Below are 24,210 nucleotides of genomic sequence, written 5' to 3'. Positions count from 1 at the left end.
GCCATCCATGCTGGTGACCATCATTGCCTCTTGTGGAAGGGAGTTCCACAGTTTAAGTATGTGCTGCATGAAAAAGTACCTCCTTTTAGGTGTCCTGAATCTTCCAACATTCTGCCTCATTGGGTGGTCGCCTCTCTCTACTTAACAGCAGGCTCTGCCCTATGGGGAGAAATTTCATGATGACAAAAGACAAGCTCAGGCTACCTTTTGGGGGGCCAGGATGACATAATAGCAGCACAGGACATTTCAGCTGACAGCTAGAGCGGGCATAAGACAAACAGACTGCTGTGTTGATATTTGACAAGGTGACCACAGCTGTGCTTATCTCCATTTCCATTCTTTGGCCACATAGAATGGTGTCGGCTTCCTTTGTTTCTGAGATACATGATACAAGTGGTGAGGCAACACATGCCATGGTCACATTACTTTGTATCAGTCTGAGCATCTGTTTCTTTGGCCTTGACTGTCATTGTCAGCTGAAACCACAGTAACAGGCTTTCCTGGGCTGTGTCCTCATGCTACACCCCAACCCCCAATGGTCTGCTGAGTCTATCTTGAGCCATCATGAAATCAGGCTCTGGTCACTTGATCAGATTATCAGTACACAAACATGGAAAATTCTCTCTTCAAATGACAAATCTCTTCACCACATATTTATGTATTTGAGGGGAAAACATTGTAGCTCAGTGGCATGCAGAAGGTCCCAGGTCCCTTCCCTGGCATCTCTAGGGAAGAATTGTCACTCCCTGAGACCCCATCAGGGCTATGCGGACAGATATTCTGTTGTTGTTTTTTAAATCATGATTTTTATTGAGTTTTCCATATTTCATTTCATTTTATAATACATATCCCAAGCTTACATTACTACTCCAAACGAGTATCAACTTCCTTCCATCACTCTTTCTGACTTTCCTATTATTTTAACATATTTGTCACATTTCTATAATCACTTCTTTACCATATATAATCATTTAACAATCACCCTTTCATTTGTAAATTAGCTCCTTCTTTCCACATTACAAAACATTTCACGTTAATGTTACAAACGTTTTTAGGTGTTTACAACTTTCTTTCAAATAATTTATAAATTTGCTCCAGTCCCTTTGAAATCTTTCAGCGGGTCGGTTCCTAATTTTCTCCATCAACTTTGCCAGTTCCACGTACTCTACCATCTTTATCTGCCAGTCGTCTAGAGTGGGGAGCTCTTGCTGTTTCCATCTTTGGGCCAGGAGGATTCTTGCTGCCATTGTGGAGTACATGAATAGGTTAACATCTTTTTGGTGGATTTCCTCGTCAATTAATCCTAATAAAAATACTTCTGGCTTTTTACTATTTATAATGAATTTTAAAAGGTATTGAACTTTTAAAATTCATTATAAATAGTATCCCAGAAGATTTTAACTTTGGTACAAGTCCACCACATATGTAGGAAATTCCCTTCTTCTTCTCCAGATTTCCAACATAATTTATCTTGGCTTCTATACATTTTGGCTAATTTACTTGGTGTGATGTACCAACGGTACATCATTTTCATTAAATTTTCTTTAAGTGCCACACATGCCGTAAATTTGATTGTTTTATTCCACATTACCTCCCACCTCTCAAAATCAATATTATGACCCAGATCCTGTGCCCATCTTATCATCACACTCTTTACCGCCTCATCCTTTGTTTTGCACTCTAGTAGTACCTTATACATTTTTGATATAATTTTCTTATTACTACCCAGTAGTTCTGTCTTAATCTTTGATTGGATGTTACTAAAACCATTGCTTTTATTGTCTTTCTTAAAGATATCTTGTAATTGGTGGTATTATAACCAATTGGTTAATTTCCCTCTCAATTCTTTGAATGATTTTAACTTTAATTTACCATCCACTTCCACCAATAGCTCTCTATTGGTCCTTTCCCATGTTTTTCTTTTTTACTGCAAATGCTTCTAATGGTGAGACCCAACACGGAATTTTACGTTCTAATAGATTTTTATGTCTAGTCCATACCTCATACAAGGATTTTCTAATGATGTGGTGCAGAAACCCTCTGTGAACTTTTGTCTTTCCGTACCACAGGTAGGCATGCCACCTGTATCTATTATCGAATCCCTCTAAATCTAGTACCTCCTCATTGTCTAATGGTATCCAATCACGCAACCAACAAAAACAAGATGCTTCATAATAAATTTTTAGATCTGGTTGGGAGAATCCACCTCTTTCTTTTGCATCAGTCAGGATTTTATATTTGATCCTAGTTTTCTTTCCCAGCCAGATATATTTAGAAATACATTTTCGCCAGATGTCAAATTGTTTTGTTCCACATATAATAGGAATGGTCTGGAATAAGAATAACAGTTTCGGGAGCACGTTCATTTTAATAGCAGCAATTCTGCCCATCAACGATAATTTCATTCTGGTCCAAATTTCCAGGTCTTGTTTAATCTCTGTCCACACCTTTTCATAATTATCTTTATATAAGTTGATGTTTTTTGTCGTTAGCCATACCCCAAGTATTTTACTTTTTTTGCAATTGTTAGTCCTGTTTTCATTTGTAACTCTTCTATTTCTTTACTATCCATGTTTTTTGTTAGTAGTTTCGTTTTGCTTTTAAGTTTAAATCCAGCAAGATGACCATATTCTTCTATTTTTCCCATTGCCTCAATTGAACTATTTATTAGTTGTTCCAACGTCAACACTACATCATCTGCAAAAGCTTTATATTTGTATTCTTTTAAACCAATTTCTATACCTTTTACTCTTTTGGTTTCAGTTATTTTTTGCAGCAGAACATCTAGTGTCGTTATGAATAATAATGGCGATAGCAGGCAGCCCTGCCTTGTCCCCTTTGTTATCTCAATTCTTTCCGTTAAAGTATTGTTAATTATCAATCTAGCGTATTGTTCGGAATAGATAGATTTAATTCCATTCAGATATTCTGAGCGAGTATCGAGGCAGCTTCTTATGTATTTTGTGACTTGATGCAAGAACCTTCCCTCTCAGTCTCAGTCACCTCACTGCTATGTTAGGAAAGTGATACTGGCCTACCTTGGAAGGCTGTTGTAAGAAAAAAAGTGGGTTTTTTTAATTGTACCCATGGTTTTTCAGAACATATGTGTCAGGGGTTCAGGAGCAGAGTCACAGGAGAGGGAGGAAACGGAGAGCGAGGGGGAGGAGTCTGAAGGAAATGTCAGCGACGACAGTAGTCCGAGGTCTCTGAGTCTCTCCAGTGACTCGGAGGATTCACAGAAAGGGGCCCCCATGGTCAGGGCAAGGGGAGTGCCCAGGGGGACACCTCGGGAAGAAGGGGCCGGAGGGGACTCAGAGAGTAGCAGCTGGAGATCCGGACCAGCGTCCCCCCCAGAGTGCAGTAGGGGGGAGGAGTCCAAGGCATCGGGATCAGGGAGCGCGCAGGCAGAGGGAGAACGTGAGGCAGGAGTGACCACGCCCTCGTCAGGGAGCGAGGAAACGGTCATCCGGAAAGTTAAACGCGCGCGCGCGCCAAGTTCAAATGTGCAGGAGGGCGGCAAGGTGGGCAGCCCGGGTAAGGAGCCAGGTCCTAAAGCCCGCCGAAGAGAGGGGGAGGAGTCAGAGGGGTCAAGCTCTGCGTCAGAAGAGTCCAGGAGGAATGAGACCCCGGGGGGTAGTAAGACCCAGAGGAAGAGAGAGAGAAGGAGGAGGTGGAGTAAGATTAGAGTCTTGAGCTGGTGCACAGGGGGCGGAGACCCAGACAGAGCTTCGCCGGTCTAAAGTCCAGACGTAGAGCTGGGACGCTGAGACTTGTAAATGGAGACTATTCTTCAATAAAGACTTTGATACTGTACTATCGGCTAGCGTTGGTCCTTGGTGAGCTGGGACCCGGAGCCAGCTCTGACAATATGGCTTGTCTAACTGATGCACTTACCTAAACTCACCTTTTACATGCCTTCTGAGCACATCAATTTTTCTTTTTCTTCCATGCTGCCCCCAGCAAAGTAAATTTTTGTGTTTCATTTATGTTCCTTTGCATACTTCTGTATCTGTATTTTATTTTGTTGTACTTAGCTTTGGGGGAAAACCCTTAATAGACAAATATACAATGTTTAAATTGTTATATTGAACCAAAAACAGAGGTGCCACACTACTGGCAATTGCAAGTGTGAGAACTTTGCTGGAAATTAGCATGTTGAATCCTAAGATCATCTGGGGTGCATGTCCAGTGGTTGTTGCTTCTGCTCAGATGAATTGGATAAAATGATTCTACGGTAATTAAATGTTGACCTACATATCCATTTTTCATTTTCATATACAGTGGTACCTCGGGTTAAGAACTTAATTCATTCCGGAGGTCCATTCTTAACCGGAAACTGTTCTTAACCTGAGGTACCACTTTAGCTAAAGGGGCCTCCCACTTCCGCCGTGCAATTTCTGTTCTCATCCTGAAGCAAAGTTCTTAACCCGAGGTACTACTTCCGGGTTAGCAGAGTCTGTAACCTGAAACATATGTAACCTGAAGCGTCTGTAACCCAAGGTAACACTGTATAGTTATTGTGTTCTATATAATTTTAAGTATAATTCCCCATACAACAAGTGAATAGTAAGAGAACTCATACAAGTAATGCTGACACAACCCCTCACACACACTACCGTATTTTTCACTCTATAAGATGCACCAGACCATAAAACGCACGTAGTTTTTGGAGGAGGAAACAAGAAAAAAAATATTCTGAATCCCAGAAGCCAGGACAGCAAGCGAGATCGCAGTGATCCCACTTGCTGTCCTGGCTTCTGGGATAGCCACACGCAGCCCCCGGCAGCGGGATGAAGGCTCCTGTTGCCCGGGAGAACCTGCGCATGTCTAAGGCTCCCCCAAGACCCGTGCTCCCTTTAAAGAGCCTGTGAAGTGCTCTTTCCCCGGGGAAAAGCCCCCAAGAGCTCCACACGGCACTGAGCAGAGCCTCCCACCTGCATTCGCTCCATAAGACGCACACACATTTCCCCTTACTTTTTAGGAAGGGAAAAGTGTGTCTTATAGAGCAAAAAATACAGTAAGTAGAATAAGAGAAGCATAACCACCCGACCCCACCCCGCTTGCCACTCCCCCCTCTCCCTCTTTTTTCTTTTTCTTTTTCTTCTTCTTCTTCCTAATTGTTTAAACCAATTCATAAGAAGAGTTTTGGATTTGATATCCCGTCTTTCACTCCCTTTAAGGAGTCTCAAAGCGGCTAACATTCTCCTTTCCTTTCCTCCCCCACAACAAACACTCTGTGAGGTGAGTGGGGCTGAGAGACTTCAGAGAAGTGTGATGAGCCCAAGGTCACCCAGCAGCTGCATGTGGAGGAGCGGAGACGTGAACCCGGTTCCCCAGATTACGAGACTACCGCTCTTAACCACTACACCACACTGGCTCTCAAGAACTTATACATTGATCACTAATAATGAAACATATGTTGTAGATATTTTTCCACAATTATTATGCTATTTTTGTGACATACAAATGACATTAGAAAACTTGTATAATGTTATTCTTTTTTATATAAGCCAATAAACACACACACACACAATTTTAGTTCTCATTTCCCCTAATTTCTTTCCAAGCAATTTCCCCCAAAATAACACATTTCTGTTTGTTATTGCCACAAATATATGTATTTTTGATGCACACTTTTCCCTAACATATGTCCACATTGTTTTTTGTTGGAGAACCATGTGGCAAAATTCCAAGAAGTGCAAATTTCAAAAGAAAGCTGCGTTTCAGTGTGCCTCTTATTTAAGGAAGGGTGAATTGGGTCAGTTTCATGTTAAGGGAACTGAATTTCCCCTCCATCCCTCTGTTCATATTGAGACACATTCTCTTTTGCTTTGGGGTTCTTTTTTTATGCTTTCTGGACTTTTTGTTTCATTTTAACTGAGATGTGATCATTGTTGCCCAGGCAGCCTGTGCAAACACCCCTCTCTGAGCTCCTGGGAATGGGGGGAGGTTAGAATACAAATGCTGCAAATAAAACGAAAATATAGAACAAAAAAATCAATGAATACTATATCATATGAAGGCAAAGGAATGGGGAACATGGTCTTAGCATGGGCATAGTGAGGACTTTTGTTAGCGGGGCAGAACTGACATGATTGGTCAGTTAAGTATTTCTATTGTTTTATTTGATAGGGAGCAGCTGCCCTCTGTCCCCCCCTTAGCTATGCCCATGGGTCTTATGAAACAAAATGTGGTATTTTGGGGTTGTGGCTCTCCACCCCCCCCCCCCATGGCTGGTAACTTGCAAGGAAGGAGGACTTGTATTAGCAGCACACAAAGAGAGAGAGAGAGAGAGAGAGGGAGGGAGGGAGGGAGAGTATTCTGCCAGAACCATGGTAATATGGAAATAAACAAGTCTGGTTCCACACTTGCATCAGCATCGCCTGGGCAACCTGGGAGCGAATTGCAACATGAGGCATTGTTTATGTTCCAAAAAGGAGGGGGTAGAGGAGGAATTGGAAAGCTGAGTAACATCCCCACTCCTTATTTGAAATCTACATCCAGATTTCCATTCCATCCAGAGAAGCAGCATCAGCGGTATGGGTGACTGACACAACCAATTACTACTTTGATTGGTAACTGAAATCCTAAGACCTTTGTTTGCTGTGAATTAGCATGATTAGGGTTAGGGAGCATAGCAATGCAAAGGCCAGTTGCCACCTCTCTTAGAAACGTGGCATTGCAGCCCCTCCAAAGAATTAGAAAGACACAGAAGAAATAGTTTGTATTCTCCAGATGCTGCCCCACAGACCATGCCACTAACAAGGAGATGACACATGGCATTGTTTTTGTGCCCTGTATTTAAGTTTTATTCCCCACCCCCTCCAAAGTGCTCAGGGTGAGGGATCAGGCCTGGTCTCATGCTCTGGAGGTGGTGCTCCCTTCATTCTGCTCCTCTATCCTGAAGGGCTCTGGGATTGGGGTGGACACAGTTGTGGTTTTCCAGGGAGGAAGGGTCAGACTTATGCTTGGAATGTCTGGAATCAGTATTTTGGTACCTGGAAAAGGGCAGGCGGCAGCTTACTCATGCCAAATATAAGCAGGATATAAATGTAAGAAAACAACTAGCTAAATAAATACTCCCCCTTCAATGCCATTTAGGTCTTCAGCTGGTGGGTCAGGACTTCCACCAATACTTCCACCATGCAAATATATGATGAAGAAATATATATATGATGAAGAAATGGGTCCCCAAATGCATGTTACTGAAAAGGTTGGAGATCCCTATCTAGCCTTTCGTCCATCATAGAATCACAGAACTGTAGAGTTGGGAAGGCCCATGGGTGTCATCTAGTCCAACCCCCTGCCATGCAGGAATCTTTTAGCCAACATGGTGCTCGAACCCATGACCCTGAAATTAAGAGTCCCATGCTGCACCAACTGAGTTATCCTAGGTTCAACAAGTCTTGTGGCAGCAAATTCCACACATTAATGGTGAGTGTGCTTTGCTGCCAACAAATAAGAACGTAAGAACATAAGAATCTGTTGGATCTGGCCAAAGGGCATCTAGTTCAGCATTCTGTTCTCACAGTGACCAACCAGATGCCTGTGGGAAACCTGCAAGCAGGCACGTCTGTATTTTGGGATGGTTAGTTTAGACAAATATGAGGCTGGAGAGTCAAAATGAGAAGGGGGGAAGTAGGTATACCATGGGCACAGTTTCTTTAGGATAGTCAGGTTGTTTTGTCGTTCAATGTCTTTCAGGCGCTGGCCTATTAGACTCTTTGCTTTAATGAGGCCCATTGATAGTAGGGACTGTGGATGCAGACCGCATGTAAGGAGTTTTTGATGCACAGTTTTGAACCACTTGCTTTTGTAAGGGTCTTGCATTACTAGAGGCAGTAGACCAGGTGGATTCAGATTAAGACGAAGCCAAAAGTTGAATGTTCTCTGCCAGGTCCGAGTTTCCACAGATGGAAGGCAGGCCTCAAGTCGTAATGCTGCGTTTGGAACACAGGAGGGGACGCCGAATATCTGCCTTAGAAATTTAGACTGGACAGTTTCAAGACTGGAGCAGTGGTTCCCCGTCCAGATTTGCGCCCCGTACAGTAACTGCGCCAGAGGTTTTGCTTGAAAAACTTCAAGGGCTGCTGGGATGTATCTGCCCCCCTTCGTGTAGAAGAAGCGGGACAGCATCTTGGTACTTTGAGCTGCTTTTTCTTTGGCACATTTTTGATGGACATCCCAGGACCCGGTCGACTGGAAAACGATACCCAGATATTTGAAGGCTTTGACTTGTTGAATTGTCTGGTTATCCATCCTCCAGCTGTACTGTCTGTGTTTCCTTGCAAAAACCATAATTTTGGTTTTCTGATAGTTTATTGCAAGTTGCTCTCTCCTACAGTATGCTGAGAATTCACCTATGAGCCTATTTAAGCCTATTCTTGTTCGAGATAGGAGTATCGCATCGTCAGCGTACAAAAGCACTGATATTGCTTTGTCAGCCAGTTTGGGGGCGTGGAAGTCCGGAGATGACAAACAGTTAACCATATCATTGATGTAGATGTTGAATAGAACTGGGGCCAGGATGCAACCTTGCTTGACCCCCTTACTGACAGGAACTGGTCCTATAAGATGGCCATTTAACGAGGTTCTTACATGCAGCACCGTGTCTTTATATAAGCAGCTGATCAGAAATAATAGTCTTTTGTCTATACTTGATGTGCTCAATTTATCCCAGAGTCTTACACGTGGAATTGAATCGAAAGCAGCCTTTAGATCGATAAAGGCTGCATATAACACCCCACGGGATTTTTTGGCATATTTGTCAATTAAATAGGCTAGGGTGAAGCAATGGTCTATGGTGGATCTGCCTTGCCTGAAACCCGCTTGCTCTTCCGCTAGAATAGCTTCAGTTTCCAGCCAGCTAGTTAGCTTGGTGTAAAGATGTTTGGCATATAGTTTGCTGGGTATAGGCAGAAGGCTGATTGGTCTATAACTCGCCGGGTCTGTCATGGGTCCTTTTTTATAGATTGGGATAATTATTGCCTCAGTCCAACCATCTGGGAGTAAACCCGTTGAGTCGATCCAAGAAAATAAAGACGCCAGCAGGGGGGCCCACCAGCCAATGTTGGACTTCAGAAGTTCGGCAGGGATGTAATCATTCCCTGGGGCCTTGTTGTTCTTTAATTGTGCGATTAAATTCTCAACTTCCTTCGCAGTTACTGGTGGCCAATGGGGTAGGTCCTCCAATTGAATGCATAGTTTGTAATGTTGGGCTTCCTGGTCATAGAACAAAGATTGAAAATGGCGCAACCACTCCATTGGTTCCACTGTACAGATGGGATTAGTACGCTCCTGGTCCAGTAGACCAGATATGGTTCGCCAAAAGCAAGTAGTATCTTTCTCGTGCGATGCCTTAACCAAACTGTGCCATGCGGCTCTTTCAGCTTCCAGTTTCTTTCTCCTTAGTAATTGTTTGTAAGACCGTCTCAGATAAATATAAGCATTAAGTAGGAGGGCAGTCCCTGATTTCCTGTATCTCCGGTAGGCTGTTCTCGTTTGTCTCCTTGTTTGCCTGCACTCCAGGTCAAACCAGCTAGCTCCGTCCTTTGCCCTCTTTGTAGCGGAGCTATGTATCACTGTTGTTAAATGGGGTTTCAATCTTTCCAAAAGTAATTTAAAGCGTTCCATAATCACAGCTACTGAATTGCCTGATACAATAGCGGAGCGAATAAGCTTTAACTCCACTGACTGAAGAAGGAGGGTTAGATTTTCATTCAGTATTGGGGACCATTTGAGTCTTTTGGGGGCAGGTATATCCAAATTTACAGAAGGTATATATTGTGGCTCGGCAATAGAATAGTCAAAAGGCCGACCTGCAAGCTCTAAAATTAGAGGTAGGTGATCACTCAGAGTATTGTGGCCCACTTGGAACTTCCTTACAAAGCTGTGAGCAAATCTTGAGATTAGGATATAATCTATAACGCTTCCCCCAGCCTTGGAGAAATGGGTATATTCCCCGGGGCGGTCCCCCTCTATATTGCCGTTTAGTATCAGCAGTTCCCTCCGTCTGGCAGCCTGCACTAAGCAGAGACCTGGGAAATTACTTCTACTATCTTTGGACAGTCGTGTCGCGCCAATATCCGTCTGTTCTTCAGGGTCCATAAATTGGTTGAAATGAGTGTATAGGCTGTTGTCATCTGTTCCTATACGAGCGTTAAAGTCTCCACACACAATAGTCAGGGCAGACGGGTAAGTAGATTCGAGAGGCTCTAAAAACGCCTCTAGCTCAGCCCATGTAGCCTTGACAACGGGGTTTTTTTGACCTGGGGGAATATAGACATTGACCAGCAAGAGAGTAGTTCTCTTGAAGCTAAGTAGAGCGGCTGTTGCTAAAGAATTGCAGCTGGGTAGGGCTGTTAAAGAATGCGCCAGCTCCGTGGAAATGAAGCAAGCTAGGCCACCACTAGATCTGCCGCCCCTTAGAGATGGAGAGGCAGGCAGGTAGTGGCAGTTATACCCATTAAGAAGTATAGGGTCATTCTGCCATGTCTCCTGAAAGAAGATGATGTCAAATTGCTTAAGGTAACACAAAAATTGTTGATTATTTTTCTTGGCGTGCCAACCCGCGATATTCCAAGACAGCACTTTTAGGCCCCGGGCCCTTCGGGGAGCTGGATCTATGTTACCACCATGTCCAGCAATTCTTTGGTGTCTAAAAAAACACACCCGTTGGCTCTTTTCGAGGCTGACTGCTTAGAGAGAGTGTAGTGATCCTCTTTTCTTGGTGATTTGGGGCTAGATTTTGGAGTTGGGGGGGAAGCTAATTCATTCGGAGACAATTTAAGATAGCTGTGCCAGGAGCTTTGAGGTTTCACACCTTGATTTGGTCTTACTTTATTGTACATCACAGGGGGCTCAGATTGTAATTCCACGTCTACACATTTAAAGGTGCCTCCCACTGTCTTCTTATCCACCAGACATTTGGGAGATATGGGCTGCACATAAGGGTCCTTCATTGTCTCACCTTGATCATCCTTTTTTTCTAGTCTGCTTCGAAGTAAATCCAGTCTTTTCAGGATCTCAGTTTGAGCTGGAGAATGCAATGACCAGAATCGCTTTATCAGCGAGAGTTCTTCCTCCCAAGCGGAGTCCTCACTATCCCACGTGAGAGGCCCGACGCCAGTTGGATGTGAGGCTTCCTTTTTTTCATTTGGTGCTGTTTGGTGGGGATGATCCTGCTGGAACTTATGCTTTCTATTTCGATGGTTTTGGTGGTTGGTTTTTTCCCTATTGTGAACTTCCATTCCTATGCTCTTGGGCCCCATCAGAGAGGTTGCAGGTGCTCTATTTTCAAATATTCTTAATAGGACTATTCTTTCTTTTTTGAATAGGTTTTTAGCTCTAAAAATGAAACTAGCCAGATTATGATCTAAAAAAGTAATCAATGCTCGTACCGAGCAATCATCTTGATGTAGATACTCTATAGCGGCTATATCAGTTGCTTTTACTACCCCCGGTAAAATGCCACTTATAATGGACAAAAAGTGGTCTATACGGTCCAACCCTGCATAAAATCTAGGCGGTTTAGGGTAATTAGCAAAGACAAGCTTTTGTGGGATTAGGACTAAACTCCATTCTCTTTTGGGACACAACATCTGTCGAACTTGGGAAGAGTGGTTCCCCTCAATAGTTTGGGTCGCCTGCTCACCTCTGTCTACAGATTCTGTGCTGGCCATAAGAGGACTCTGGGGCGGTATAACTGCAGATGGATTAGTTCCTTTGTCCCAGCTCGGTGTTGATTCTTCAAAACTTGATTTAGATTCTTTTATGGGTGTATCTACTTTACGTGTCTCTTTGATGGCACTCGAGTTGGATTTGTTTGTTCCACTTGTAGAAAGGGATGGAAGAAGGTTAAAGAGCTTCTGCCAATATTTTTTACAGGTACGGTGAGTTGTCTTGAGCCGCCTTAGATTTCTCATGTTTTTGCTTTTCTTCATCTTAGGCTCAGCTTTTTTTCTCCGGGGTTTGCTGGGGAGTGGTGGGTCCGGGCTGGCTAGGGGATTTGTATTCTGGTCTGAAGCGCTCACATGTTGTTTGAAATTATCCACTAGGGTCAGGAGCAGCCCGTTTGTTATCGCTAAAAATTTTTTAACGTTAAGGAGATCCTTAGAAATCTGGTATATCTGCTCCTGAAGATAATCACCCCACATTTCTGTTCCGCAGTCATTGGCTTTCAACCAATGGGTTGAAAGATTACCTCCAAGTTCCAGCGGTGACAAATGAGGATTGACATCAGGTGTGTTGGCTGTGTTAGCCTTTGTAGCGTTCTCTGCTATGGCAAGTTCTTGGGCCAGATTTGTTGGATGGTTTGTCCTCTTGTTGTTTGTTTGCAAGTCCTTTAGCTGTGTTGACCAATCCAACACTGTGAGTGGCAAAGGCATAGCTACATCTAGGATACTCTCATTCTGAGTTCTCTTGCTCGAGTCTTTTTGAGGAAAGTAGCTGGTAATTTTACTTTGTCTCCTTCGTCGCTCCAACGGGCTCTGTGGTGACCTAGGCAAAATTCCTTGGTCCTTGTATTTTTTCCTGGTGAGGACCATAGTGGGTATAGTGGGTATATGGGTATATATGGGTGTATGGTAGGGGGTGCTTGCTTAACGGCGGCTTATCTTTTGTTCTAAGCTGGAGTAAACAGTAGCAGAAGTGCCGATTTGTGGAAATTGCCTCCTAAACCTCTCCAACCTCTCCAACTTGTTAGTTTCTCCGGCAATTTACATCGGGGCTTGTGAAGTATCAGTCATTTAAAGTGTTAGAGAATATTACTGGTCTTAAGCTTTCATACTGTGCCTTGCTTAGTTTAAAATTCAGCTAGGTCTTTCTCCCTCATTCAACAGCCTCACAACGTAACCAGTAAAGTAGCTAGGCAGAATGACGAAGCAGAAAAAAGAAAACAAAAGCCCCTTGGAATAATTATCGGGTTGAACTTGCCTTGTGTTTCTTGGGGTTATAGCAGCTTCAATTCCTTCCTTTTTTATAGATAAAAAGCTCGGCGTCCTTCCAGAGGAGTAGCTGGCCTCCCCCGTCTGCTAGTTACCAGCTTCGTGAAGATAGGGCGGCTTGCTGAGCTTCTTTTGGATAAAAATAGGCCTTTGGCACTTAATAAAAGAGAGTGATAATTTAAAACTGCTAAGCTCGATTAAAAAAGAGGAAAGAAAAAAAAAAAAAGGCTTTAAAAGTGCTGATAGATACTGATAAAACTATATATCAACGCGGAGCACAGAATAGAGCTACCACTAACGACGCCATCTTAGCTCGCCCCCTGCAAGCAGGATCCAAGCACTCTCCTCCCATGTTTCCAGCAACTGGTATTCAGAAGCAGGACATAGTCATCCTGACTAGTTGTCATTGATAGCTTTATCCTCCTCTGTGAATTTATCCAGTCCTCTTTAAAAGCCATCCATGTTGGTGGTCAGCACTGCCTCCTGTGGGAGGGAGTTCCATAGTTAAACTAAGCGCTGTTTATTGGGGCTTTGCTTAATGCTATTAACACACATGAAACTATTTCCCCAACTCCTGCCTGCTGGTTCCCCTTGCATGTTTCTTTTGATGTGTTTTCTACATGGCTATTTTGCTATTAATCATCTCTATTGTTTTCCTTCTGCTGTTTGGGATCGTGCTACTGTTGCTTGAGCTGCTTGTAATTATATTTTATGGTTGCAATTTCATTCCATGTTGTTCATTTTAAATTGTTCTGAGCTGCCTTAGGGACCTTGTTGTTGAAAGGCAGGCTGGAGGGGCAGTAAAATCAGGGGTGGGTAACCTTTTTTTTTAGTGCAAGGGCCATATTTGATAACCATCTGAGGGCCATGTACCAGTGTTGAATGGGGTTAGAGACAAAAACTGGATGGAGCAACAGGAGGGACTCTGTGCATTAGGCTATAATCCAGCTCCACAAACCCCCCAAGTTTCTATACCTACCCCTGCCCCCATCTTCATCCAGGAAAGCAAGAGCTTTGATCTCACATTCCAGTCAGGCAAAAGCACTTGAAGAGGGCACAAAGCAGGGGCAGGGAGGCTTGTGACATGGAGAGAGTGCTAATGGTCAGAGAGAGAGAGGTCTGGTTGGTGGCATGTGGCTCCTGGGCTGAGCCTCCCATTCCTGGTTTAAATAAACAAAGGCACCCAGACCTCTGGATTCACCCTAATTCCCTCAGCCCTTACAGTGCAGGGGCTGCAAAGGGGCTCTTCTCTGTCTGTTGTTGGACTAAAACTCCCATCATCCCATGGTGACTGGGGCTGATGGGAGTTGGAGTCCAACAAGCTCTTGGGATGTTGGCTACCCTGGCCTAGGGACATGCCCTTAAATCACATAAACAAGCAGCAATCTCCATTCTTTTAGCACTTATGGTCCTTATGTGGCCAAAACAGCACCATCTGTGCAAGACGGAGGGCTCAGCAAGCCTGGAGAAAACGGCAAGGTTTGAAGATAGGCTAGGATAGGATAAGATCCCTCAGAGGAGAACACCCCCCCCCTCCCCAAATAGCCCAATGTGAACTTAGAATACTTAGTGGAAATTGAATACTGTTTGGGGTGGGGTAGAACGGAGTAGCTGGAACCCTGAGCTGCAACACTCCATGGTGCAACATTTTATTGCAGGTTGGACTTGCATTCATTCATTTACTTTCATTCCCCAGAGCACTGGTGACACATACGACTCCCCACTGCAGTGGGCACACTCCAATGCTGACTTCCAGAGCCAAAGGTGCAGCTCAGCCTGTTAGTTGTCTTTCTGGTATCTCTAAGCATCCAGCCAGAGTGCCGGCCATCAAGAAGCAGTATGCGTCCATCAGTGCCAAGTATAAAGGTGAGCTGTGGGAATAGATGGGGCAAGAGAGAGAAGGAGATCAGGAATACAGAGGTACCTATATCTTTGCCAATCTGGATGTGTTCAACAGCATTGTTGAAAAACCCTCTGGCATCTGGTTAGCCCCTGTGAGAACAGGATGCTGGACTTGGTGGCTGGCTGGCTTGATCCAAAGAAGGAAACTGATCTACATTTCTCAGTCACCATCAGAACTTTCTTCCAAGAGTACTGCTAGCATGCGAGACAGTGCATATTTCCTTGTTAATAAATAATAATAAATGATAAATTTTATTTATATCCCGCCCTCCCCAGCCGAAGCTGGGCTCAGGGCAGCTAACAACAATAAAATAATACAACATTCTAAAATCATTTCATTATAAAATTAATTCAAATCAAATTGATGGCAACCATTGGGCTAGAGTTCTGTGAAGATTGCCAAAGGAGGGAGTCAGGCTAATAATAATATTTTTTCCCCTTTTGTTTTCCTTTTCCTGTGGCTGGTATGTCACCACTGCTGTTGTCCTACCAGGGTAACGCTTGTTTAAAGGGGATGAAGGAAGGGGGTTGGAAGATTACAGGCAGAGCATATGTAGTTGAGTAAAATGGGAAATCTTCTCTGGCTTGAATTATTGTCCGAGCCACAGAAGAATTCAGGTGCCTTGTAATGCTCACTTCCTATTGCAATGCAAATATCCTGGCTCAAGGCTAGCGAGATTTTACCAGAGGGAGAAGAAAAGTATGTTGTGGGACTTCCATCAGCCCCAGCCAGTCTGGTTCAATGGTCAGAGATGATGGGAGTTGCAGTGCAGCAACACCTGGAGAGCTGTAGCTCCACAACCCAATATATTATTCAATATATTATTCAACACAATATATTATTCCATTTTGCCCTTTTACTATTACCCAGTGTGGCAGCTCATATGCTAATGGTTCCGGGTTGTCTTCCCATTATTTTATCCCCCTCCCCCCTTGTGGTTCTCTTGCAGGGCCAGGACCTGGGAAGTATGGTAGGCAGCCTCTCACTGGCATTAAGGACCATGACTTCACCAAGTATGCTGAGCCAGCCTACACAATGCGTGTGAAATCCAGTGAAAGATGTAAGATGCTGACAAGTTAGGTTCTGTGTTATTTGGGTTTTCCCAACAGCATTAACTGACCCACAGGGTGAAGCTGGCTAAACAACTCTTAAATTTGCTGGCAAAACATTTGAACAGAGATTGACAACCTGTGTTTTGGGGACTCTCTAATTATCGTGGCCACAGTTGATGGGACCTGCATGATCCATGATCAAGAGCTGGGTGGCTTTCCAAAGTTTCCATTCCAACTGGATCAATGGCACTGCATGTATGTGGCTAATGTAGTTGTTTCTTGACTACAACTCCCATCAGCCCCAGTCAGCATGGTCAAGAATGATAGGAGTTGTAGTCCAGCAAGGGCTGGAGGGTCTTATACTGCTGATTTAGGGCCCTTCATAGTAAAATTATGGCTGCACCAAAATCAGGGTTCTCAGTTGTACAGCTGTGGACCTTAGTGGGAAGAGGATGATCTACACTTAAGCCATGTTGAAGGATAACAGGAATGGAGGTGCAGGGGGCGGAGCTTAACATATTCACTGCTATCTAGCTAGTGGGTGCCTTTAATTGATATCAGACAGGAAGTCAGTCATTGCAACCAAGCTAAATAGCTCAGAATCCACACCATGCCTCATGCAGACAATTCTTCTTTCCTTTGCAAGTGATCTCGATCACGGAGAGTCCTGGGCCCTGCTACTATGTGGACCCAAGCATTTCCCGTCTAGGGATATGGAGACCAGTTTCATTCCGCATGGTGCAAGAGAGAAAGCGGCCATGTAAGTTGAAAGATGAGAGATACTATGATGGTCAAGATGGGGCTGGAGTGGCATCTGTGCAATTTTGTGATGAAAATGTTTCTTTCTCACCTTGTGCAAAGAAGGCTTGTTGGTCAATCCCTGAACATGCAAGAGAGGGAAAGAAAAAGAATGAGTGTGAGTGACTGAGCAGGTGTGTTATGCATGAAAATGGATGTGTGGGAGCATTATGTGTGGAGTTGTGGTCTTAAACCACTGAGTCTCTTGGGCTTGCCGAGCAGAAGGTTGGTGGTTCGAATCCCTGAGACAGGGTGAGCTCCCGTTGCTCTGTTCCAGCTTCTGCCAATCTAGTAGCTTGAAAGCATACTTGTGCAAGTGGATAAATAGGTACTGCTCCAGCGGGAAGGTAAACGGAGTTTCCATGCACTCTAGCTTCTATTACAGTGTCCCGTTGCACCAGAATGCTGGCCACATGACCCAGAAAGCTGTCTGCTCTTTCAGCCTGAAGCGAGATGAGCGTCACACCGCATAGACGCCTTTGACTGGACTTACAGTAACTGCCCAGAGGTCCTTTACCTTACATTTACCTTTTACCTGCATGCATGTGGATTTGTGTATGAATGACAGAGAGCAGGGGTAAACTTTGGTAATATGGTTTTCTAAGTGAGGACAAAATTTGGCACTTCCCCCAATATATTTTATTTCCACAGTAATTCCTTTTGGTACAGTTGCTTTTTAATGGGGTTTCTCAGTAGGTACCCACATGAATATAAGTATTAATTATTATTATTATTACTACTACTACTACTATTGCTACTACCAATATTATTACTATTATTATTATTTTATGCCCCCTTGGCTCAGCACCCAAGTCAACTGGGTTGAAAAACACTTTTTACCATTAGGGTGTCTAAGTGTCCTGTTGCACCAGAATACTTACAGAGGGCAGTCCTCTAGGCAAAGGGTTCTTCCATGTGCTTTATATATTAATAGTAACACCTTGAACCTGGCCTGGTAGCAAATCAGCAGCCAATGCAGATCTTTGAGCACAGGTGTTATATGCTGACAAGGTCTCACTCCTGCCAGCAATCATGTTGCAACATTCTGGTCAATCACGCTGGAAGTCTCATCTTCCTGATGCCAACGGACCATAAGATGTTGAGCATGTGGCTGATGAACGGACAGAAAGGAGACCCACCAAAAACAGCATAAGGGAAAACAAGAGGGTTATGTTGCTTTAGAGTCATAATCTAGGAAGTAGTCTGGAGGGTACCTATGGAATTACACTAAATGACAGTGAATTGCAAGGGAAGATGTCATGGAAGAGATTAATAGCAGCGCACTCTTAACTCCACATGTGATGCACTTAGTTGGAAAGGCTGCTAGGAGAGGAGATTGGAGGACAATGCCATGATTTTAAAAAGTGGGGGGGATTTTCAGTCAAGGCAAGGAGGATAGTGCCTCTTCCTTCAACATCCTCAAAGTCACAACAGTTTACAAATGATTTAGCTTAAGAACAAATAGAATTCTCAAATTTGGAGAGAGAAAGAGAGAGAGAGAATATGCAAGGCTTGTCATCTACAAGGAGGAGCAAATACATGGGGAATGCTTTCCCCTTTCGTTTGAGAAACATCAATGGCAGATTAGGATCTACTGTACTAATAGATCAATAAGTGGGGGTTTTTTACTCCTAACATTAGCACGTAAAACAGCAACTTAAAAAACAAACAAACCCTGCATGGCAGATTGCTCCTTCTCTTTAAGCCTCAATGTTTCTCACCTGTCAGATTTTACGTCCATCATTCCTGCCTCCTCCTGTGCGCCTGTAGAATATGATGTACCCACAGGTTTATCCACATGCTCGACAGTGGGGAGCACCAAGTGAGGGGTGTCACCTATCTGCTCTTGGCTTGCAGTTATATCTTGTACGCCTGCCCCAAATGAGTATTACGTGGAGAAGATACACCCACTTGAAGAGTCGAATGCACCAGCGTACACTATGGGCCTTCGAACGCACTACTGGGTGAGCAGCCCAAACCCAGCACCCAACCAATACACCCTTCCACAGACACTGGGTCCAAAGCTACCTGTCAAACCTGCAGCTCCCTGCCTCTCAATGGCATCCAGTGCCTCTGTGTGGGGCTATGCTAAAGACCTGGTGAGAGGGCCTGGCCCGGCAATGTATACCATACCTGAACCAGATGTTTACCTGTGCCACCAGCCATCCTACAGCATCTCCCAAAGGTTTGCTTCCTCCAGCAAGAACTATACGCCAGGACCCCCTGACTACAATGCGGAGCTGGTCACCGCCGACAAACCCAGAGCCCCACGGTTCAGTCTTGGGATTCGTCACTCTGAGTATTCTCATGGCACACCTCCAGTTTGTTTACTCAAAGAGTGAGGGAGGACTCACAGGCCACAGAGGTGACTTGCCCCTTTGGGTAGACCCACCTCCAAATAATTCCATTGTGACACAGTGTCAGGAAGCAGGTGTAAATAGCTTGTTTCAGAGGGAGAGATTCTGATGAACTTTGAACACGTTTGGGCTATGCCAGCGTCAGGTAATTGGGGAGGGGGGCTAGATAGCTCTTGACTTAGGAAAGCCCTCCTTTGTGAGACAGGGGGTCTGCCTTGGTTCTTGGCAAAATCCTTTCTCTATTCTTCCTCCTTCCAGTGTGCATTACTAGTGTTTTATTTTTATTTCTAAGGAACTGGCTAGCATAGGGTGAAGTGTTTCTCACCCCACCACTTAATTCGCTTTCTGTTGCAGAAGATTATTGGGAAGAAGGCTAAGATGCTCTTTTTGCTCATATAAGAAACAGTTTTATAATTTTATAAGTATTACCTTTTTTTTTACAAAGCTCCATAAATATTTATTTTTCTTGCTACTATTCTATTTACACTGAGAATGAAATGCAAAATGAGAGAGCTGTTTTTAATATTGTGCTTTACCAGTGTATATTGAAGAGCCTTCCAAAGAGTGAATTTATAGGGCAATCTATGTAACTTGCTTACATGTTACTTGCTTTGCGTAAATAAATAAATAAATCCAATTTAGATCGCAGTTTTGGATTTTGTCAGCTTGGGATGACTAATGTACCTTCTAACATGCCTATCATCAAACCACATTCATTATGCTCTCAATTGATAAATGTAGGCTACATTGATTATGTTCATGAGCTCTGTGCATCCCTTCGCCCTCCATACCCAGGTGATTCAAGGTATGAAAGGGAGAGTGAGACTGGGCTGCTTAGGTATCGTTTTCTATCCTAACCTCTTATTTGCTGCATGCAGCACCATTTCTGTTCTGCTACAGTTTGTCTCCTGCCAGCAAATATGTTATTTGTCTTGTTGTCTGCTGGTGGTGAAATTATGGCACTTCACATCAGTCTCGAGGTTGAGGGTGCCTCCTGCCCACAACACATACACAGAATTTCCTCTAAGAGAAATGCTGGTTCTTAGCTCTCTCTCCTCCTAATCTAGATGAGCACCACAAGCCAAAAACCACTTTCTTGGGAAGAAGACTCACTGAACTCACTCACTTCACAATAAGAATGCATAAGAACCAGGCTCTAAACTGCCTTTTTTCAATGTATTATTTATCCTGTAATAGGAATGTTTTCCCACTATTCTATTCTCCTATAAACCAGATGGGAACTAAGCTGACCTCCTTTCTCTCATTTGTTTGCTGCTCTTGCTCCATGTATCATTTTTACAGCACTTCCAGCCAACTTTATCCAACCTCTTTGCAAGTGCATGAGTGAAATATTATTATCAATGTTAATAATTCAATTTTTATATATTCTTTTAGCAAAAGATTTCAGGGTGGTGTACAACATTAGGAACACATTACAAAACATCAATGATAAAACATAATAAAAACATAGTAAGAAGCATACTGACAAACAGTCTAATAGTAAAGGTAAAGGGACCCTAGACCATTAGGTCCAGTCGTGACCAACTCTGGGGTTGCAGAGCTCATCTTGCTTTATTGGCCGAGGGAGCCGGCGTTTGTCCGCAGACATGTGGACCAGCATGACTAAGCCGCTTCTGGCGAACCAGAGCAGTGCACGGAAACGCCGTTTACCTTCCCGCCAGAGCGGTACCTATTTATCTACTTGCACTTTGACGTGCTTTCAAACTGCTAGGTTGGCAGGAGCAGGGACCGAGCAACGGGAGCTCACCCCATCACAGGGATTCGAACCTCCGACCTTCTGATTGGCAAGTCCTAGGCTCTGTGGTTTAACCCACAGCGCGTCCTTAAAACATAGTTTTATAAAATTAAAACATAGTAAGAAGCATACTGACAAACAGTTTAATAGTAAAGAACCATAACAGTCCTTTCTTGCACTTTCACAGGCCATAGATTATTTACTAGCCATAAACTTTGGTAAACCGGAATGTTTTTACCTGATGTCTAAAGACATGCAATGATGTCTACACCACTTTGTTCGCTATCCAGGAGCGGAACCACACTTTAAATCAAACACGGAAATGAACTCAAGTCCAGCATCCAGGAGGGACTCAATGTTTATTGTAACTATTGCAATAGGGCAGAGATCAACTTAACGTGGTTGTCCTCTGCCATGAGGAGAATTAGAACAAGGCTTATACAGGCAGCACACAACGAGCCATAAAAAACATCTAAACATTCTTAAAACAAACATTCTTCTACATACAACGGGAAAGGTTACAGGTCATGAGAAGTATAGCACACATGGCTCCTTATTGGTATCCTCACACCCACAATAACCTTGCAGTGGCCTACATGTGCCCAGGCCTTTGGCCTCAAATGTCCCACTTCTGTCACCATTGCCCTGGCAACCAGGTCTTCATGAGTATTGTTTACATTCCAGTCCCTATTTCACTTCCCTTCATTCCTGAGCCATCTCAAAAAGCTTCAAGGAGATACTTGGATTTACACTTTGATGCTAATGAGAACCAGTGCTTTTTTCTATAAAAATAGGTGCATGTACTCGCCACGAAGTTGTTACAGTAAGTGCCACATTTTTAACTACAAAAAAAGAGTTACAGGTACTGCGTATCCTTGAGTAACCCCTGAAAAAAAAGAACTGAGAACAACATCCTTAATGACCATTTGTACCATTTTCAGGGTAGATAGGGTTTCTTGCAGTTAACAGTGAAACAATGAAGAACTACACACACACACACACACACACACACACACACACACACACCGTGGGTCTCTAATTCTTATATTAGCACCAGGTGAGCTTCTCTGGGGAAAGCATTCCATATCAGGGACCTACCATAGAAAAGGTCCATTCTCTTGTTGCCACCCTCAAAATCTTTCTGGGAGGAGTGGCATAGAGAAGGGTCTCAGAGACTAGAACGGTGCAGGTCTGGATCAGTTTGTATGGGGAGAAGTGGCCCTTAAGGGTCCTGAGCCGTGTAAGGCTCAACATTAGCACTTTGAATTGGGCCCGGAAACTAATCGGTAGTCAGTGCAACTGTGCCAGGATTGGTGTTATATGCTCAAACCATCTTGTTCTGGTGAGCAATCTGGCCAAGGCACCAGCTGAAGTTTCCAAACCGTCTTCAAAGACAGAATTATGTATAACATGTTGCAGTAAATCAACCTAGAGGGTACCAGAGTATAGACCACAGAAGTGAGGCTATCCCTGTGCAGATAGGGGCGTAGCTGGGCCACAAACTGAAGCTGGCAGAAGGCTCTCTGTGCTACTGAGGCCACCTGGGCCTCTTGGGACTGGGAATGATTTTTGCCTGGAGAGCTTATGCCAGTGTTGGCAATTTTGATCTAGATGGACTAATGGTTCTGATATAAGGCAGCTTCCTCTATTCTGAGAAATGACAATGGATTCCAAAGCTGTGGCATGAGCTGCTGTCGTAGAATCCTAGTTCTGTAATTTGAATGACTGCTAAAAATACCAGAAAATTAAAGTTTGGTTCAATTGTTGGCCTTACCCTTTCCCCATACTTAATATAGGCTGTTCACTTTTTTAAAAATAATGCTTTTACAGCTCTGTATGCCAACCTAGCAGTTTGAAAGCACGTCAAAGTGCAAGTAGGTACCACTCTGGCGGGAAGGTAAACGGCGTTTCCGTGAGCTGCTCTGGTTCGCCAGAAGCGGCTTAGTCATGCTGGCCACATGACCCGGAAGTTGTACGCCAGCTCCCTCAGCTAATAAAGCGAGATGAGCGCCGCAACCCCAGTCGGCCACAACTGGACCTAATGGTCAGGGGTCCCTTTACCTTTATGTTTATCTTTTTAACCATTAATTCATCAAACACTTTTTTTAAATGTGTGCATGCGTAAAACTTCTAAAGTCTGGAAAAGGAAAGCTTTCCATATGTAAGACAGCTTCCAAATTAGCCTCTGTTCTTAAAATGCATTTTTCTTTAGTCTTTGGTAAAATTTAGCATGGTAGGTCATTAGCAGCATCAAGGTAATGCCTATTGGCCATGACCACCTGGCAGATTATTTTGGGACCTAAAAAGGAGCTATCTTAAGAAAGGTAATAAATTATACATTGTACCAGGAAGAGACGATTACCTCGTTGGGGCTGGGGCAAGAGGTTTTTGAAAAGAGCCCCCGGGACAGGGAGGAGATCGAAGCAATCCCAGCGCCTGTGCCCCGAGCTCGGTGGGTGGGCCGTCCCTGCTTCGAGCTCCGGATGTGAATAGTAGAAGAGGGAAGAAAGCGCCGCCGGCACCATTTTAGGAGAGGGAAATAACCACGGAAATGAGTCCATTTTGGAAGAGGGAAGAAAGCGCCGCCGGCACCATTTTAGGAGAGGGAAATAACCACGGAAGTGAGTCCATTTTGGAAGAGGGAAGAAAGCGCCGCCGGCACCATTTTAGGAGAGGGAAATAACCACGGAAGTGAGTCCATTTTGGAAGAGGGAAGAAAGCGCCGCCGGCACCATTTTAGAAGAGGGAAATAACCACGGAAGTGAGTCCATTTTGGAAGAGGGCAGAAAGCGTCGCCGGCGCCATTTTAGGAGATGGAAATAACTAGCGGAAGTGCCTCCATGTAGGACTCCATGGTGGAAGAGAGGAAAAAAAGCGCAGCCACATCATTTTAGGAGAGGGAAATGATCCCAGGGACGCTGTAAGCAGCAGTTGCTCTGTTTCCAGTCAATAAAAAATCATTGCAAGGTGTGCTTCATGGCGTAACTTTCACGTGGAATAGAGGCCTCGATGCAGTGGCGATACATAAATATCTTTAAAGGTGCCACTAGAGGGCGACACCTAACAGCAATCACCTTGTGGTCCTGTGAACACCAAGCAAAATACTGAGAAGCAAATTTATTAGAAACCCCTAAACTGGTGTCTTGTCATTACTGGGAGGGGATTCCAATTTTTGTGCTTCTGATGGTATCGTGTCATATTTATGTCTGATAATTTCGAAAAGCAAGCAAACCACCCCAAACCAAGGAAACCACCACAAACAGAAACTACTTCAAAAGAACCCAAAGAAAAAAGCAAATTCATTAGAAACCCTCAAACTGATACGCAAATATTGCGTACATGTTATGTTTCTAATTATTTTGCTTTTCCTTGTGTTGCGTGTTCAGTTTAGGGTGGTTCC

At 43.9% G+C, this 24,210-nt stretch overlaps 1 protein-coding gene and 1 long non-coding RNA gene across 3 annotated transcripts; one reads left to right on the top strand and one right to left on the bottom strand.

Moving 5' to 3' along the window:
- Nucleotides 1-6,249: 6,249 nt before the first annotated feature.
- Nucleotides 6,250-19,702, top strand: CIMAP1C (ciliary microtubule associated protein 1C). Its single transcript, XM_083412830.1, has 5 exons — nt 6,250-6,537; nt 14,641-14,810; nt 15,797-15,907; nt 16,546-16,659; nt 18,555-19,702. The coding sequence occupies exons 1-5, from the start codon at nt 6,341-6,343 to the stop codon at nt 19,037-19,039; spliced, it is 1,077 nt and encodes a 358-aa protein (XP_083268956.1). The 5' UTR covers nt 6,250-6,340; the 3' UTR covers nt 19,040-19,702.
- LOC310664172 lies at nt 14,580-23,402 on the bottom strand. 2 transcript variants are annotated; one of them, XR_014504805.1, is made up of 4 exons: nt 23,156-23,402; nt 21,619-21,696; nt 16,750-16,779; nt 14,580-14,815 (listed from the first exon to the last, which is right to left on the bottom strand). It is a non-coding gene; the product is annotated as an uncharacterized lncRNA (long non-coding RNA). The 2 variants fall into 2 exon arrangements; XR_014504806.1 differs by lacking the exon at nt 16,750-16,779 and having other exon boundaries at nt 23,156-23,399.
- Between the last annotated feature and the right edge of the window lie 808 nt (nt 23,403-24,210).

The sequence above is a fragment of the Podarcis tiliguerta genome (assembly GCF_965153285.1).
Source record: "Podarcis tiliguerta genome assembly, chromosome: 14".
Taxonomy (NCBI): domain Eukaryota; kingdom Metazoa; phylum Chordata; class Lepidosauria; order Squamata; family Lacertidae; genus Podarcis; species Podarcis tiliguerta.
Note: the sequence above shows the minus strand (reverse complement) of the source record. Positions and strands in the feature narration are given on the sequence as shown.

What these genes read in the sequence shown, in the direction of transcription:
- CIMAP1C (XM_083412830.1), top strand. Translation starts at nt 6,341, where the DNA reads ATGGAAATAAACAAGTCTGGTTCCACACTTGCATCAGCATCGCCTGGG. An exon ending in CCAGAGAAGCAGCATCAGCG is followed by an intron (nt 6,538 to 14,640) that starts GTATGGGTGACT and finishes TTCATTCCCCAG; the next exon opens with AGCACTGGTGACACATACGA. An exon ending in GCAAGAGAGAAAGCGGCCAT is followed by an intron (nt 16,660 to 18,554) that starts GTAAGTTGAAAG and finishes CTTGGCTTGCAG; the next exon opens with TTATATCTTGTACGCCTGCC.